The 17170-nt window shown below is 37.5% G+C and overlaps 1 protein-coding gene across 1 annotated transcript in view; it reads left to right on the top strand.

Annotated features, from left to right (window-relative positions):
* Positions 1–17170, top strand: part of LOC145997236 (uncharacterized) — a 130855-nt gene that overhangs the window by 17009 nt on the left and 96676 nt on the right. The window contains exon 3 of the mRNA XM_083134057.1: positions 14169–14343. Within this exon, the coding sequence (XP_082990183.1) occupies positions 14213–14343 (131 nt within the window). The 5' untranslated portion in view covers positions 14169–14212. The remainder of the gene's footprint in view (positions 1–14168; positions 14344–17170) is intronic.

Genomic DNA, 17170 nt, shown 5'->3' on the forward strand with positions numbered 1-17170 from the left:
ACTATATCAATGCTGGCTAATTTTGCACTGTCAGCTTGCACTATTGAAGTTACCAGATTTTTAGCTTCGGCACTGTTGCGGAACACGTATGTTAGTTTGTGGTTTAAATGAGATATTTTGTTTTTTAGCCAGTTTGTTAGGTGGACTGTGGGGTAATTGAAGCCAGCTATTATAAGTCGCATGGGGATTCCAGGTTTATGAGTTTTAGGAATGCCATAGGCAATGGCAGGTGAAGGCTGGGGATTGAGGAGGAATTTGTGGTCTTGTTCACTAAGTATGGCACTAGATTTCACTGCATTTTTACAATTCTATTGTACCTGTCTGTGGGGTCTTTTTTGATGACACTGTACGAGTCACTGTTTAGTTTGTCTATCACTTTCGTGGAGTAATCACCTTTGTGCATGATTACGAACTGGTTTGTTTTGTCAGACTTTAGACACCAAACATCATTGATGTTCAGCCATTTGCCAAAATCGGAGAGGACAGAAGAGATTTTTTGGTGCACTGGATTAGGTTTCCTGGTTTCACTGTTGGTCATCACTTTTTGAAAAATTCCGGCTGCTGACGTTCTGATGTTTTTCTCCATATTTATATACTACCGCGTCTCTCTTTTCCCAATTATGAATAGAATATTATGTCACATGTATTGCATATTATTCTCATTAATTTCAATGTGAACATAAAATTATCCTCGTCACTGTGAAGGACTTTTCATTTCAAACGAAGCAACCCATTGCAATTGTTTGAGACACCATTTACAATGTTCTTCTTTGTTGTTTTTTTAGTTGGTGTTTTAAGTCCACTTTTTGCAAGTGCGGCTAATCAGGACTGGACCTACAGTTGAAAGTGGGATCCGAACCACTATGAGCCTCCACCAGGTATTGATTACAAGGCGAAACATTCACAATATTAAACTCTTTGGAGAATGTGGCTCATTAAAATTGTTGCAATGGAATGTAAACTGCTCTCCCTAGATGCCAGTGTGATCTCAATGCGTTCCTAACACGTTAGAGGCATTCTAATGCTTTCTTTCAGAAAGAAGAATATGTATTCATTACTTTCTTTCTGGTAAAGATACGTTGGAGAAACCTTTGCTACTGCATTTCTCGTGAAATTCTAGCCTGATTTGATATATTACATCACCACCTTTCCATTGAAAATGCTTGAGTTGAATTCAATATAGCTGCCAACAATATGGCGGACCTCCGTTTGACATCCACAACTATGGTTCCCCCTTGGGCCAACATGTTTCTATTATAATCAGTTGTACCCAGCATAACTCCTTTACGTTTATAGGGGGTGTTAAGCGACTTTTGACTCACCCTAGTAGCTTTTAAAATTCACATAGTTTACAGCTTGATTTTTTATGTTTTAGAGTATAGCATAGTGTGCCAAATATATATTTTTTTCGCATTTTTTGGCGATGGCATGTTTTTAGATTTTCAAGGTCAAAGTCAAGGTCACGGGACAATATTTTATTCTTGTCTAATGGTAGGCTTGTTACATATGATTTGAAAGTTTCTTCCATTCCCTACACAATAAACTTTATTTGAGCTTCCTAGGCCACACAGAGTTACATCACATTTAGGATAGCTAAATGAGCTCAGAAAGTGCAATTTGTTCAAACTTTGACCTTAAATAATTTGACAAATACAAGATGCATGAGACTCAAAACTTTTCAGTTACTGAGTTCCATGCATAGTTTCAGTTCACCCAATTTCATGAAAATCTGAAATGGTTGGGTTCAAAATTGCACATATTTCTGTTGATTTCGCATGGAATGACTCTGAAGTCTTCTTTTGTTGCTAGGCGTGAATTCTTTTTCTGAAAGTGTTGAGGGAAATGAAAAGAAAAGTGACGATGAAAATTTGCATTCTGAACATGAAGAAAATACACGTGAAATAAAAGACCTTCTGAACCTTGGAAGGGTTCGGACGTGCATGAAGAGCTCTCTCTTTCAGCTTGAGTCGCCCGCTGTGAACCGCATGTAAGAGGGTCCGTCTAACCAACTCGAGCTTGCACTAAGGAGGGAATACTGCAGTCACAGTACTTACTTTCTCGTAAAAATTGTCAGTGTTAAGAGCAGTATTGCCTGGAAAATGGGAATCAGCAAAGCTGAGTGGCAGCGCATTGAAAACTCCATCTCCACAGCAATAGCGAAGGAACTGCACCAGCAGTTTGGAGACTTCGACAGACGCATCGCCCTGGCTTTTGCAAGTGATGCAGTGCTGAAAGAAATCAAACCAGTGCTGACCACCATCATCAAAACTGCCGTGGAGGATGCGATCCATGAAGTAAAAAGCGATCTCGACATGAAAATCTCCCGACTTAAACAGGTGAAGAAAGTGATGGAAAACCACGGCCGACATTGCATGCTTTGTCACCTACGCCCAGAGAGACTTGGTCTACAAAACAAAAAGAACCTCAAGGCTACAGGGACAGGCATCATCATCACTGAAAAACCTAACGAAAACAAATCTGAAATCTGGATCCTTTGCACAAGGTAAGGCTAAGTAAAATATTCGAAAGAGTGTGGACGACCGATGGGAATGTACTTGCCCTACACAACGGAAACATGGTTAGGATTAGTGACTCGGAGGACATTGCAAAGTTCAGCCGAAAATAACGCTGCCCTGCTTCGCCAAACTCCCCTCTTAACGGTGGTGTGTCTATTTTTGGAACCGCTTCCCCCATCAAGGACGTAGGGGCAGCTGTCTGTGGCTGGTCAAAGGTAGAGGGGAGGGGAGCGAAGGAGAATATTCCTTGCGGAATCTCACAAAGCAGGCAAGACTCTGCATTCCTCAACGGTGGCGAAAGAAGGGCAAGAACCTGTAACATAATAGACTGTAAAATGTAAACAACCTACAACCCTCAGCCCTCAGCTACTATTCCATTTCACGCCAGCATATATGCAAGCTCACCAATTTTTAGATCTCCCATTTTTAGTTATCAACAAATAATTTCATTTTTTTTCTTTTGTGCTAGTACTCTCATTTTATACTCTTTTTCCATTTTTATTATTTTTAATTTTTTTATTCTTTACATTTTATTTTAAATATTTTAATTTTTTTATTGTAGGTAATAAGTCACTATGAAAACTAGCACCTGTATTTTAAAATTAAGTGTTATACGTATGCACACTTCCATTGCTATTGCCTTATGTAATTCACACTCGGGACTATATATACTCCATGACCAACAGTGGAGGAAACAATAAATATAAATGATCCTACCAATGTAGTCAATGGTGCAGTAACGCCACTCCCAATCAAAATTCACTCCAGTTACTTTGAAGAGTCTCCCATTAATATCCACCACAGTAATTACAACATAAAGAAGCTGAAATAAATAAATCTGAAAATGGCTTTAAATTATGTCATCTATATATTCAAGTTTTATTAAATTCCATAGACGAATTTAGACAAATAATATCGGACTTAAACTTTCACCTGATAGCATATACAGAAAGCTGGTTAAAACCGAACATTAGTAATAATATGATAGAGATCGAAAATTACACATTAGTTCGACAAGATAGATTAAACAAATCTACAGGTGGTGTATGCCTATACATATCCAAATCGCTTAAATGGAAATTTTTAGACGGGTTTGTTAATAATGATATCGGAGTAGAGTCCCTTGTAATCGAATTAACTATCGATAGGAAAAGGTTGGAATTTTGGTAGCATATAAACCCACATATACTCACATCTGCCACGTAGCTGATATTCTCCAACACCTATACTTAAATTACGATTACTTCATTGTGTTAGGCGACTGGAATATCAACATGTTAAGAAATAACGAAAGCAGCACTCGACTCCTTCAGAAGAAATAACGAAAGCAGCACTCGACTCCTTCAGAGTATAATCAAGGAAGTTCACGGGAAGCAATTAATTACCAAACCAACCAGAGTGACAGCGAGGTCAAAGTCATTAATTGATATAATCGTTTGTTCACAAGATTTAATTGTAAAGCAAATTGGGCAGAGCGAGTTTCCTGGAATTACAGATCACCATATAACATACTCCATATTTGACATGTATGCACCAAAACAGTTTCAAAAATTTATGAAAATTAGAAATTTCAAAACCATCGACTTGGACAAGTTTCGAAAAGACGTGGAAAATGTGGAATGGTGTAAAATAAAAAAAAAAATACGACGTAGACGCAGCGGTGGAGGCCTTGAATGATAACGTTATCAGGTTAATAGGTAAGCATGCTCCCCAGCAAAAAAATCGTGTAACCAAACCTCCCGCCCCCTGGATTTCAAATCTAGTAAGGGAATTCTGGAAGTTGCGCGACTACTTTCATCTGAGGTACGTAAATACAGGATACCCAGACTCTTTCCTATCATACAATTTCTTCAGAAACAGAGCCAAAAAAGCAGTGAGAAACACAAAATTTAAGCACTATTACAAAACTGTAAATATGAATATAAAAAGTACTTAGAACTTATGGTCTAACCTCAGAAGCCAGGGACTTTTACCAAATAGAAAGATTAATGTGCTCTCCTCATATACATTTCAGCCTGATGCAGTGAACAAGTTTTTTGTTAACCCAAATGCACTCTCAGATAGCAATGCAGCAGTGATTGATGAAATTAACACTTATCTCCAGCAACCCAACAATGACCTGTTAATTTTTACCCCAGTAAGTAGCGAACAAGTATGTAAAATAATAAACAAAATTAAATCAAACGCATGCGGTTATGATGGCATAAACCTAACTGTTTTACAACATTGCATCCCCTTTTGCTTATTAATCTTTCCCTTTCCGAAGGTTGGTTCCTTCAAAAATGGAAAAATCCAACCCCACAGAAATTAAAGACCTAAGGCCCATTAGCATTCTATCTGCAATGTCCAAAATACTTGAAAAGATAATTTATGGACAAATACTTCCACATATTCAAGGTTTCCTACCACACTTTCAATCTGGTTTTAGAAAACTGCGTAGTACTTGCACTGCACTGGTAGATATCATAGACAATATAAGTAAAGGAATAGACGAAAATAAAGTTACACTGTTGGTCTTGTTGGACTATTCAAGAGCGTTCAACTCAATCAATCATGAATTGTTATTGGCCAAACTGTATCACTATGGTGTTACCGGAATCACGTTAAATTGGTTTCGTTCATGTTTAGGCAACAGAAAACAACGTGTGAAATATCAGGAACTGGAAGTTACGTACTCTAAATGGTCAGCTGTTCAACAAGGCGTCCCTCAAGGAAGTATATTAGGTCCACTACTATCTATGATTTACATAGCTGATTTCGACCGTGCTGTCCAAAATTGCCACTACCATCAGTGTGCTGACGATTCTCAAATCTATATTCAGTGTAATACAGAAAACTACGATAATGCCATGACCAAACTCCAATTCGACCTTGATGCTATAACAAATTGGTCACGGAGGAACTCCCTTCAATTAAATCCAATGAAATCTTGCTTCATGATCATAGGAACTCATGGTACACTTAAAAAACTTCACAAGAAAGCACCTTCTTCTCCAACTCTCGGCAGTATACCGCTAAGCGAAGTGGATACATGCAAAAACTTGGGGATTGTGTTCAATAGACACTTAAATTGGGAGGCACAAGTAGAATGTATTGTGAAAAGCTGTATGGGGAAACTTAAATCTTTGTATCATTTAAAACATACTCTGGACGCTAATATTAAAGATCACCTTATGCAAGCACTCATTCTATGTACACTAGACTATTGCGCTCCAGTGTACAGTAATATCTCTCAGGGCCTGAACTATAAACTTCAAAACATTCAGAACTGTTGTATACGTTTCATATTTAACCTAAAAAGAAAATAACATGTATCCCCCTACTTAAAGAAATTTTCTTGGCTAAACATTAACAATAGAAGAAAATACTTAACACTCGCCTTGATGCACAAAATACTTATTTGATATGATCTGCTCTCGTAGAACTTCGGCCGAACATAATATCCACAAGAAACACAATCTAAAAATCCCCAAACATAAAACTGCCACCTATAACAAGTCCTTCATTGTTACAGGGATAAGGGAATGGAACAAACTGCCTGCACCATTGACTAACATTATTTGCCATCAAAGTTTTAAGAAACAACTAAAGAACTTACTATTGTCCCAACAACTACGAGGGCAATTCGGAAAAAAACCTCCGTTTGCGCATGCGCGAGAAATGTCCGGGAAGAGCGACGTCAGTCCTGTGGCAGTATGTGCAGTAGTCCAGTAGACAGTGAGCAGTGGAAGGAGAAGGTTGTGTTGCAGTTCACTCGTCCGTTACAACAATTGAAAATGAACGTTCCAATAGCAAAGCCCGCCAAATGTGAAGTGCATGCCGTAATTCGATTTCTGTGTGCGAAAAATCTTTCGGCGGCTGCGATTCATCTGGACTCAACTGTGTGATGTTTACGGACCAAACGTGATGAGTGACAGTGTTGTACGTGAATGGTGTCGCATGTTTAAAGATGGACGAACTGACGTGCACGATGCAGCAAGAAGTGGTCACCCATCTGTAGTCAGCAACAAACTCATGGAGGAAATTGACAAAACTGTCTGTGAAACCCGTCGGTTCACGATATCGGAACTTTCTCTGCGCTTTCCCCAACTTTCTCGGACTGTTTTGTATGAGGTGGTGACAGAAAAGTTGGGGTACCACAAGTTCTGTGCTCGTTGGGTTCCAAAACTCCATTCGGAGGAGCACAAAAAAAAACAGAATTGGCTCTGCTTTGGACTTTCTGTTGCGTTATGCCGAAGAAGGAGAACAATTCCTTAACAGAATTGTGACTGGCGATGAGACCTGGGTGTCGTACGTGAACTCTGAAACCAAACAGCAATCAATGGAGTGGGGACATACGCACTCACCAAAGAAACCCAAAAAGGCTCGGCGAACATTGTCTGCCAGAAAGGTTATGGCAACAGTCTTCTGGGATGTGAAAGGTGTACTGTTAGTGAAGTTCATGGAGCGTGGATCGACCATCACTTCAGAAGTCTACTGTGAAACATTACGACAACTCAGACGAGCTATCCAGAACAAGCGTCGGGGCATGCTGACTTCCGGTGTGGTGTTGGTTCACGATAACGCTCGCCCGCACACTGCTGGACGTACTCAAGAACTTTTGGAGCAGTTCCACTGGGATGTTTTTGGTCATCCTCCCTATAGCCCAGATTTGGCACCGAGCGACTACCACCTCTTGAGGCACATGAAACAGTGGCTTGCATTGCACCGCTTCGACAATGACAATGTGCTTCACGATGCTGTTAGCAGGTGGCTTCATTCCCAGGCGGCAGATTTTTTTGCAGAAGGAATTTCAAACCTTGTAAAACGTTATGACAAGTGGTGATTATGTTGAAACGTAATGTCATGTTGTAAGTTTCAAATGTATATAATACAAGTTCTGTATCTACGAATGTATGTCATTGATAACCAAACGGAGGTTTTTTTCCGAATTGCCCTCATACATTAACCTTCATATGTAAACAATTGCACCTGCACTTACACATCACACAATGCATACCTAAACACCCCCCCCCCCCTGCACACACACAATGAACTACTGAAGACTTATTACTTATCTTTTATACTTATATTACTTATCTTTTATACTTATCAATTCAATGTATCATTTTATTATTGTCTAATCTTTATATTATCTTTATTGTATTATCATGAATTCATGATCAATGTGTTTTTTTCTGTTTTTGTTCATTTATTGTATCTTTGACAAGGGTTGGTTGTAAGAACGGCCCACGAGGCCGAAACATGCCTGCTTAAATAAAGACCATTCTCTTCTATTCTATTCTAAACAGTGCTGGCAAAATGCAAGGAGACGTCAAAATATGTAAGTGACTGGAAGTGGACATCCTCAAATAATGTGCCCAAAATATACTTTATAGCTGATAGTGGTGTTTCTCATGATTTGATTTGTTTTATTTTACTTTGCTTTTGTGCCACTTTTGGCTAAATGCAGAGATGGGAATGAGTGATGATATGATGAAATTAATGAATGGACACTCACAAACATCCATGCCCAGGCCGGGATTCAAACCTGGGACTCCTGGCATTGCAGCATGATGTGCTAACCACTTCACCACAAGAGCCGGCAGAAATTTCAAGATAGCGGCCCCAGTGAACTTGACATATTATTCGAATTCATGAACCCCCTCTCTTTGGCGTTTTCATGAAAGAAACAAACAGTTAAGCAACCAAGAATATAAGCAATGCAGCTTCAAAGGAACAGTGTGTCAAAATGGTTTAATGTGAATAAAGATGAAATAAAAACATTTTTTGCTATTTTACTTCATAAATACAACATTTTTACGTCAATGGAAGTATATTTATATATTTCAGTAAATGTATATATTAAAAAGAGTTCAAAAATGGCAAGCAGCGACCATTTAAATGTGGTTCCAGTGCAAATTTCAATTCCGAAAATTTGTAGGTGAATGGGTTAAGATGATCTGCATTCCTTCAGAAGTGAAAGCAAGCAGACACCGAATTGTACACTTCGCAACATCTTATTTGACCGCCCCGAAAGAATTCTAAGTCCCGAAATCGTAAACTTAGCAACATTGCACTTCAGCTCCAGGTGAGAGTAGCCAACTGTGAGTAGGTCCTTCCACTAGACGAAAATCGCTCCGGTGATAGGTTTTCAATTTAACACTTTCCATGAACTTAGAAACTATAAACCGCTATTGTAATATTCAATCAAACAGAAATAATAAATTGGAAAAAGAACCTTGAAGGATGTTTACGATTCTGCTTGATCGACTTGAAATTTGGGCCGTTTGAAACACTGAATAGAGTTTTTCTCCACATGGAGGAAATTGCCATCAAGTTTGTGCAGAAAGAAGCAAATTTGTGAGGAGTTTATGCGACATTTTATTTACAACACCTTGCATAATATCGAACAGTTCTCAAAAACATATATTTTACATGACTTGTCGAGAAAATGTGCTCGAAACACAGGAAGGTGGGAGTCTTCATATACGTCAACATGTTTTTAAGGGTATAGCGTCATTAAGTTAACTTAGAGCAGTTGGTTAGTTGCTGCTATCCTTATTTTTCATCAAGCGTGAAAGGTCGCTGGTTCAAATCCCACCCTCTCCTTTTTTTTTTTTTTTTGCTGAACAGATACCGTTGATATTAGAATATTTAAAAAAATGAATTAGATGCACACTTGAGGGATGTCCCTTCTGTGCATATTTCCCCCTAGAAGTTGAAGATTTCCAGGATTTAAAGTTAAAACTTATTTTTAGTTATTGTTCATATGTTGTGTTAACACACACATCATGATTAATTCATAAATCACATATATGTATTCAGGATGCAAAATGTAATGTTATTTAAGTTATGTATTGTTTGTTCTTCACTGACACCTAAATTATTGATTATTTGATTTTGATATACTAAAAAAAGATATACAGTTATGTTAAGTAGTGATGTAGTGCAGTGCTGTATCGAAGGAGAGCGTTTAATGAGTTCAAGTTTCTAAGATTGGTAACTTTATGTCTGTTCCTTCGTAATGACTATTATCAATCCCCTCACCACCATCTTACCATGTGTCTAAAAATAATAGTAAATCGCTAATTAACATAAATAAATTGTTATTGTAACGAAGGCCGATTCGATAAGAAACTACTAATAAGTATTTATATAGTGAGTGACAAACAAAAAATTCAAAACTTCGTAATGATCGTTAATTCCTGACTGCTTTGTATCTAAAATGTTTGTCTTCCTTGAACAGAAAGTACGAGTATCAGATATAACAAACTTTTCGCACTAACTTTGCAATATTCGATACCACCATTACTGACTTAGCTCTATGTAACTTGATTCTGTGCATTCCACGTGGCATGTGACTTCCTCCTATCATCGAAATAACTTTCTCTTACTATTTCCTTTCCTCTCGTGAAATACAGAGACCAATGTTAACTTCTTAGCACGGTGGATAAACTTTACACCCAACGATATACTCCTGTAAAAAATCCTGCTTAGGTGGAGAATCGAACCTATGACCTCCCTCGTACGAATCAAGCATGCTACCTCTTCTCCAGGTAGCTCATGTTAAAATTTGCTACCAGTTTGAAGAAACTAATTCCCCCTAATGTCATATCTATAATTGCCTCATGGCAATTTTCATGAGGAAACGAATTCAGATAAAATCGAGAAACGCCGAAAGGGAAAAATGATGAACATGTCTATTGGCATTTTGTCATATTTTGTAAATTGTGTAAAAGTTCCTTGTTTTGAACAAGCAATCCTTTAGTTTCGAAGTATTTTGTTGTTTGTTTAAAGTAGGGACAGGAGAGCGAAAAGGAGTCCCTGTTTGACAAGAAACTTCAGCTTTTTTCCAAAGACTGTATGAAAAGAGAGAGGAACGTATGAAATATAAAATATGTGTGAATTTAATACAATGGAAACCATGAAAGATAATACTAACGAACTTAAAACTATGAAAAACATATTTTCGTGGTGGAAAACTCCAAGTCATTTTCGAAATATGAACTTGATGTTTTTCTTTATTATGAAGTGGAGATATGGGACGTATTATCCCTCATCAAGAAAATTTTAAGTAAGCTACCTCCAAATTTTCAATGGCCATAATTACTAATTAGGATCTGGAAGTTGATGAAAAATGAACTTTTTTTCTGACCCTTAAAAACAATGCTATACCAGATATCATGTCCGTTTCCCTTCAGTTAGAGCCGGAAAACACTTCCTATTTTACATTTTTTTTTTTGCATTTTTCGGCCTTTTTTGACTTAGTTTATTTGTCAGTATTTTTAACAGTTTTTGTTACATTTTTACTTATTTTTGAAGTTTATTTTTCTCCTCCCCTGTTGTTTCCTGTTTCGTGCATTTTAAATGCATTTACTAGTAAAACTTACATATTTAGATTTCTTGACATGGTCCTTTTAGCAAATTCACCATGAATCGAAAATACGGTCAATGGACAAGCATAATATTATTCTTAACTGAAATGTTTGGCAATGGATTAAAATACTTTGTGTGAAGATCTACTTTGAGGTTCTTTTTCTGGACACTATTATCACTTTAATGTGTAGTTTTAAAGTAAAATTAGTTGCAATATTAAATTCAATTACACTCTGGTATACGTGAAGCAGAACTGTATTTTCGGATGCTGGCCGACTACAGTATCATAGAAGGCCCACTCTGAAAGGAGATGAATTTGGTTGATTTGGTGTTTTAAGTCAACTTTATGCATAGTAAGGCTAATCGGGACTGGACCTACAGTTTAAAGTGGGATCCGAACCGAGTGCATAAAATAACGTGAACCGTGTGGTGTAGGGGGATCGTTTGCTTATGGAATGGAAGGTCATCGGTTCAAACCTACTCCTTTGCAAAATCTTTTTCGGGAAGTAAACGGCTTTGGACGAGAATACGTATCTACGTTTCTTGGATATTTCTGTTGATATTTATGCGATTTATGTCCAGCATTTCCGGATGCAGAAAGTTGACATTCATTCATTCATTCATTGTTTTCTGCCTAATTGGCATGTTTTTCACTGCAATCTCCAGCTTTCCCTGTTCTCTGCCTTACGCTTCGTAATAGCATACGACCCATTTAATTTAATATCATCCATAAGCTGATATCTCTTTCTTCCACGGACTTTTCTTCCTTCAACCATTCCCTCCAAGGCATCTCTTAGCAGGCAGTTTCTTCTTAGACATTGTCCTAACCAGTTTCTTTTCCTCTTCTTGATGGTCTCCAGTATAGATCTTTTTTCACCAACTCTTTTCAGTACGGCTTCGTTTCTTACCTTGTCTGTCCATTTTACACGCTCCATTTTTCGCCATGTCCACATTTCAAAAGCTTCGAGTCGTTTCTCTTCATTTCTTCTCAACGTCCAGGTTTCTGCACCATATAGTGCTACACTCCACACAAAACATTTCACTAATCTCTTCCTTAGACCTATGTCCATGGGTCCACAAAAAACATTTTTTACGATTATGGAGTGTGGAGGGGCAGATGACCCAGCACTATGCTAAACATTATCTACCAAGGGAAAGAAACTGTCCTTGCCCTCCCCTCCCCCAACTTGCCCCATCAGTTTTGAAACCCAATCGCTGCCACTGAGCATGCATTGCATAAATATTTACAGTAATATCATATAATATTATATTACGTTATTAGAACACTTCGTACTCGGTAAATAAAAAGGAAAAAAATAACAAGGAAAGGTTGGGATTTGAACCTATGATGTTTCGATCTTGACGAAAACAGTAAAAAAACGAAAGTGCTGTTATCTAACCAACTACTCCAGGAGATTGCTAACAGAAAGCTCAGTAAAACATGTTAATCTCAGTTGAAGCAACATTGTGCCGGAGTTTCGAACCATTTTTCACTAAGAACCAAGGAAAAGACACACTTTGCAGAATCATTTGGTGTTGTGCAAGGTAGCTTTACTAAACATTTCGCATAAAATCATCATAAATTTGCTTTCTTGCATTCAAATGTGACCGCAATTATTTCCAGGTGGATGAGAACCTGTTCAGTGTTTCACAATGCACATACATTTTCCTATTTTCAAATTCAGAACGAAGAATCTTGAAATATTTTCAACATTCGTATTTCTACTTAACATTTTTTTGTCTACTCATATATTTGATTACTGCTTTAGGGTATCTTTACTTTATGAAATGTGAAAGAATGAAAAAACATCACGAGCGTTTTCATTCAGGAAGAGGAAATGTTTCAAAGTTGGCTACTCTTAGTTGGCTCTGAAGCGCTATGCTGCCAAATTTACGAATTCCGGACTTTGAAATTTTTCTGGGCGGTCAAATAAGATGTTGCGAAGTGCACATGTCATTCCTAGTAAAATTCAATGATGTTTAAGTTAAAATGTCCAATACTTTAATGCCAATTCAATCACATTACATACTTATTCACACAAATAAAAATCTTATTGTGTTGAATGCTGCCCACTCGTAGACAGTGATAAGTAGAGCCTGGATTTATAAGCACAATCAAACAGGAAAATAAGCAAGTTAATGAGCACAAAAAAATTAAAAAAGAAGCACCAAAATAAGCATAAACAAATACAGGAAAATCTGAAAAAATATTTGTTTATTAGATCTCTTACCTTATTCAAAGCTGTTAAAGTATGTAAGGAAGGTATGTCATCCTGAGATTTTCTTGTGTGAAGCTCCTGCATCTGTCAGTGAAGAATGGTTTGTACAGTGAAAATGTTCTTTCCACGTAGCATGACATCACAGGTGCATGTGAAAAACACCACAGTTCTTCTTCGGTGAATTCATCTTCAATATCTGTTTTTTCACCAGAAATCTTTTTATAAATTTGGCACAGTGTTTTGTAACCGGGATTTTTCAGTAATTCCTGACTCAGCTTGTCGGACACAATTTTACCAACACCGTGAGTTTCTGAAGACAACGTTACTGAAATTTCATCAATAAGAGAAAGTGAATGTTGCAATCTATTATTATTTCGAGCTTTCAACTGTGTTATTATATCAGGTAATTTGGAAAAATGATTATGGATGCACTGTATCTTTTGTAGGATGCCGTTTCTCTCGCATGGCTATTTAGAAGCATTGATCTCGTCATCCCAATGCCGTAGTGTGATTGAAATAGGATTGAAATATGACAGATTTAGTAAAATATGCTATTTTAAACCAAAATCATAAAATAAGCAAGCATAACCATTTCCTGCAGAAATAAGCATTTATAAGCACTTTCAACTTTAGTTAAATAGCTCATCAAGGTATGTAATATGAAGTATAACCTTTCTTCTTACCATTACAAGTCTGGAAAAGAATATGCATTTCACTTATAAATCCGGACTGTAGTGATAAGTAAATTATTTCACAACACAATACGCATGCCTCTACCAATGATGGCAAGACATCAAGTGCGAGGCATACAGATACGCAGATTGTTATTTTAACTAAATGGTACAAATTTGCATTCACCCAAATTCCAAATTCTTTGAGAAAAGAGAACAACTGGCTAGAGTAAATAATTTCGTTTTTTTTTTCTTATTTCTTTTTTCAGCACTGCTCATTCAAAACTTGGCTGTTAAGGGTTAAACCCTCTGATTAACTGAAATGAGACTAATAAGAAAATGTTGTATGAATAATACTTAAATCCATTTTTAATTTTATGCATTTATTTCTTTGTTCTTGACAGATATTTGCATGCATTGAAGATACAACTGTAAATTGTGAACAAAAATGGATGATTACCAGAATCTTACAGATGTGGAAATATTGGAGACATTTGAGAGTTTGAAAAAGGAGCTAATGGCAGAGCTTTCTAAATTGCCTGAATCAATTCAAAATGAAGCTGTTCATTCGAATATAAGGTGAGTTGCATTGCTAAATGTATTTGAAATTTCACACTGCAATTTTTAGTATATACTTCTTTGATCTCTTCCACTGCACTTATTACATTCTTAGAGTCTGATCATTGTAATTAGATTGTTGATGAAAGTGTTCTTACAAATTTATTCATGTCACCGTACAAGGCAAATATTATTAAATATTATTTTTCATTTGAATACTGTGTTTGTGTGCAGGCTCTCCTTTCAATACTGCTAGAATCTGAACCAGATCTAGTGAGCAAGACACATATGTAAATCATCTAAATGCACAGCCATGAAAAGAGGTTGCCTGGCAGAATTGCGCTGGTGCCACATGTGGGAAAAGCAATAAAAGAGTAGCACAAAACTCACTGGTTCGCACTCACTGTGTGGCAACATCCATGGGGCTGCATTGCCTAGTTTGAGTGTCAGACTGACCTCTGTTTTGGGCATACAGTCATCATCCCTGATGTTTCGAGCAAATACTGTCAGTTTGTATCACTAGGATTAAAAAAAACCTCTACCATGAGACCTTTCATTCTCTTAAACCTCCAAATACATGGGGTTGTGCTCTGCATGAACTTCTGTCACCTACCTAATTTCATGACCATGTGTTTAGGTGCCTTCATATATTGAATAATGTACTTATGATCTTTCATGTTTCGTTTGGGGTATAAATATTTAAATTTGAGGCCTGTTCTTTGTACACCCATGTCCTATAATTAAAATATGAGAAAACAGGTCATTTCTAAAAGGTCAGAATGGCACACACTTGAAAATCTCCTACTGCTATGGATTGAACCGTCTGATTAACTGAAGTGCCATTTCTGTAAAATTGAAACTGGTATACATCAAAGTATGAGTGCTTGGGCATAAATCATGACAACTGTTTTTTTTTTCAAGAATGCAGGACTGGCACAATTATTCCAAATAAAGCAGGACACTGTATAAACAATGCAAATCATTTGTACCAAGGGTTGGTGGAGATATGCCATAAAAAATAAGAGAAAATGTGTTTTACCCACAAGGTTACACAGGCAGTATAAAAGCAAATGTACACAAATTGCTCTATGAATGCTCAAATTAGTTACACTAGTTCCCCAGAGTGTTCACAACATGCTGCCAATGCTGTGGGAGGCATCAAATACCAATACCAGGCGCGGAGCGTCCATGTAAGCCGTGTAAGCCGGGCTTACACTTTATTAATTCTAGTAAAATGTATGTAATTATATGGCAAAATTCGTAAATTCATCTCGGCCTGATACCAGTCTTCGAGATCCTGTTTGTTAGATTGCAACACTTCACACCAGATGGCACATGAGAACTCCCGCCTTTTGCTTGGGGAAAGTTGTAAGCCGTCTGAATGTTGCCTTACAAATTTCTGACCGCGAAGGAGCAGTGCCTACCGTCGCCCACCGTATCTGGAAGGAGAAGAACAGGGAATATAGGGAGAAGAGCGCGTCGAAACCCTAGGTGTGTAAACCTACGGGCAGAGGCTTACAGCAGCGTTGCAAACCTCATGTTTAGAAAAAGTGTTGTTCATGGACGTCCGCAGTATTTCTTTCCACCAGGGAGGATTAAGCAAAGTATTTTTTTCAGGGGTTGGGGTAAACTAGGTATATTTCCCTTCTCAAAATATACTAATTCAATTTGAAGTTAACATTTTTCTGCAACGCCCTTACAATAATTAACAATTTGATGTGACTGAAATGAAATTATATGTGTGAAAATGGTTGACATTCATTTTTCAGGAAGTGCCTCCTCCCCTTGCCCCTTCTGGACATCCATGGTGTCGTTTAAACTCCGAAATTATGCTACATACTACTAAATTGTTCTGGGATTTTCATATTATAAATATTAATTTATAACAAAAACAAATATAAATTTGAATGGTTCAACCAACGACATGGGTTCCACGTTATGTGAAAAGTTTGAGAAAATTCAACCACAACGAAAAGCGGCCCTGTTGTTTTATTTATATCTCCAACTTACAAACGACTTTTTAAACTTGTGCGAGATTTAGCACCATTATGCTTGGGTTGGCTTCACTGAATACGCGGCAGCGAGACACAGGTCCTGCAAGAGGAGGGGCTCCAGCGTTGTCGGGTATGAATGGTTGACGGCAAAGGAAATTTGAGCCGGTGGTGCTTCAAGGAGTTTTTTTTTCCAGGAACAGGGAATTCTGAAGCAAAAAACTAACAGGAAGGGGAAAAAGGAGAAACCTAGAAATGAGCGGGATACGTAAAAACGAGATACACATTGATGTGTATTTTTTTTTTATTTACATTTTCCTTGTGCGAGCTGTACGCTGTACGCACTACATTAATTTTACATTACACACACTTTCTCTTCCCTCAAAGTCGTGTATTAATATTATACCTTCTTTACGTTAGTATACAAATAGCTCTTAGCCGTTGATCAGATACAAAAGAAAAAATTAAACATAATTAGTATATTTTAACAATCGAAATATTGCACATGCAAATAAAGTTGTGTGTCCGGTTCATTCGGCCTCCTGAATTTGAATTTCTTTGTTGAATAATGTGAAAAACAAAACAGAACAGAACAAAACAAAACACATATACATTGCACACTGCTAGACCCACAGTACACGTATTACACGCTCGGTTCACTTTGTGCGGTTTCTTCGTTCTTATCGCTGACCGCTAACGCCTTTCCTCGTCGCTCCCTCACTTCCCACAAATATCTCCCCACTCGTTGCACTATCTCACTTATGATTCCTCTTCTGTCTTCTACCACTTCCATTATTTCCCTCTCTGTTACGTTCTCAAGCCACTTGTCTCGTAAATCACGCGTAGAGGGGCAGGCA

The sequence above is a fragment of the Lepisma saccharinum genome, chromosome 13 (genome assembly GCF_977018435.1).
Source record: "Lepisma saccharinum chromosome 13, izLepSacc3.1, whole genome shotgun sequence".
Classification (NCBI taxonomy): Eukaryota; Metazoa; Arthropoda; class Insecta; order Zygentoma; family Lepismatidae; genus Lepisma; species Lepisma saccharinum.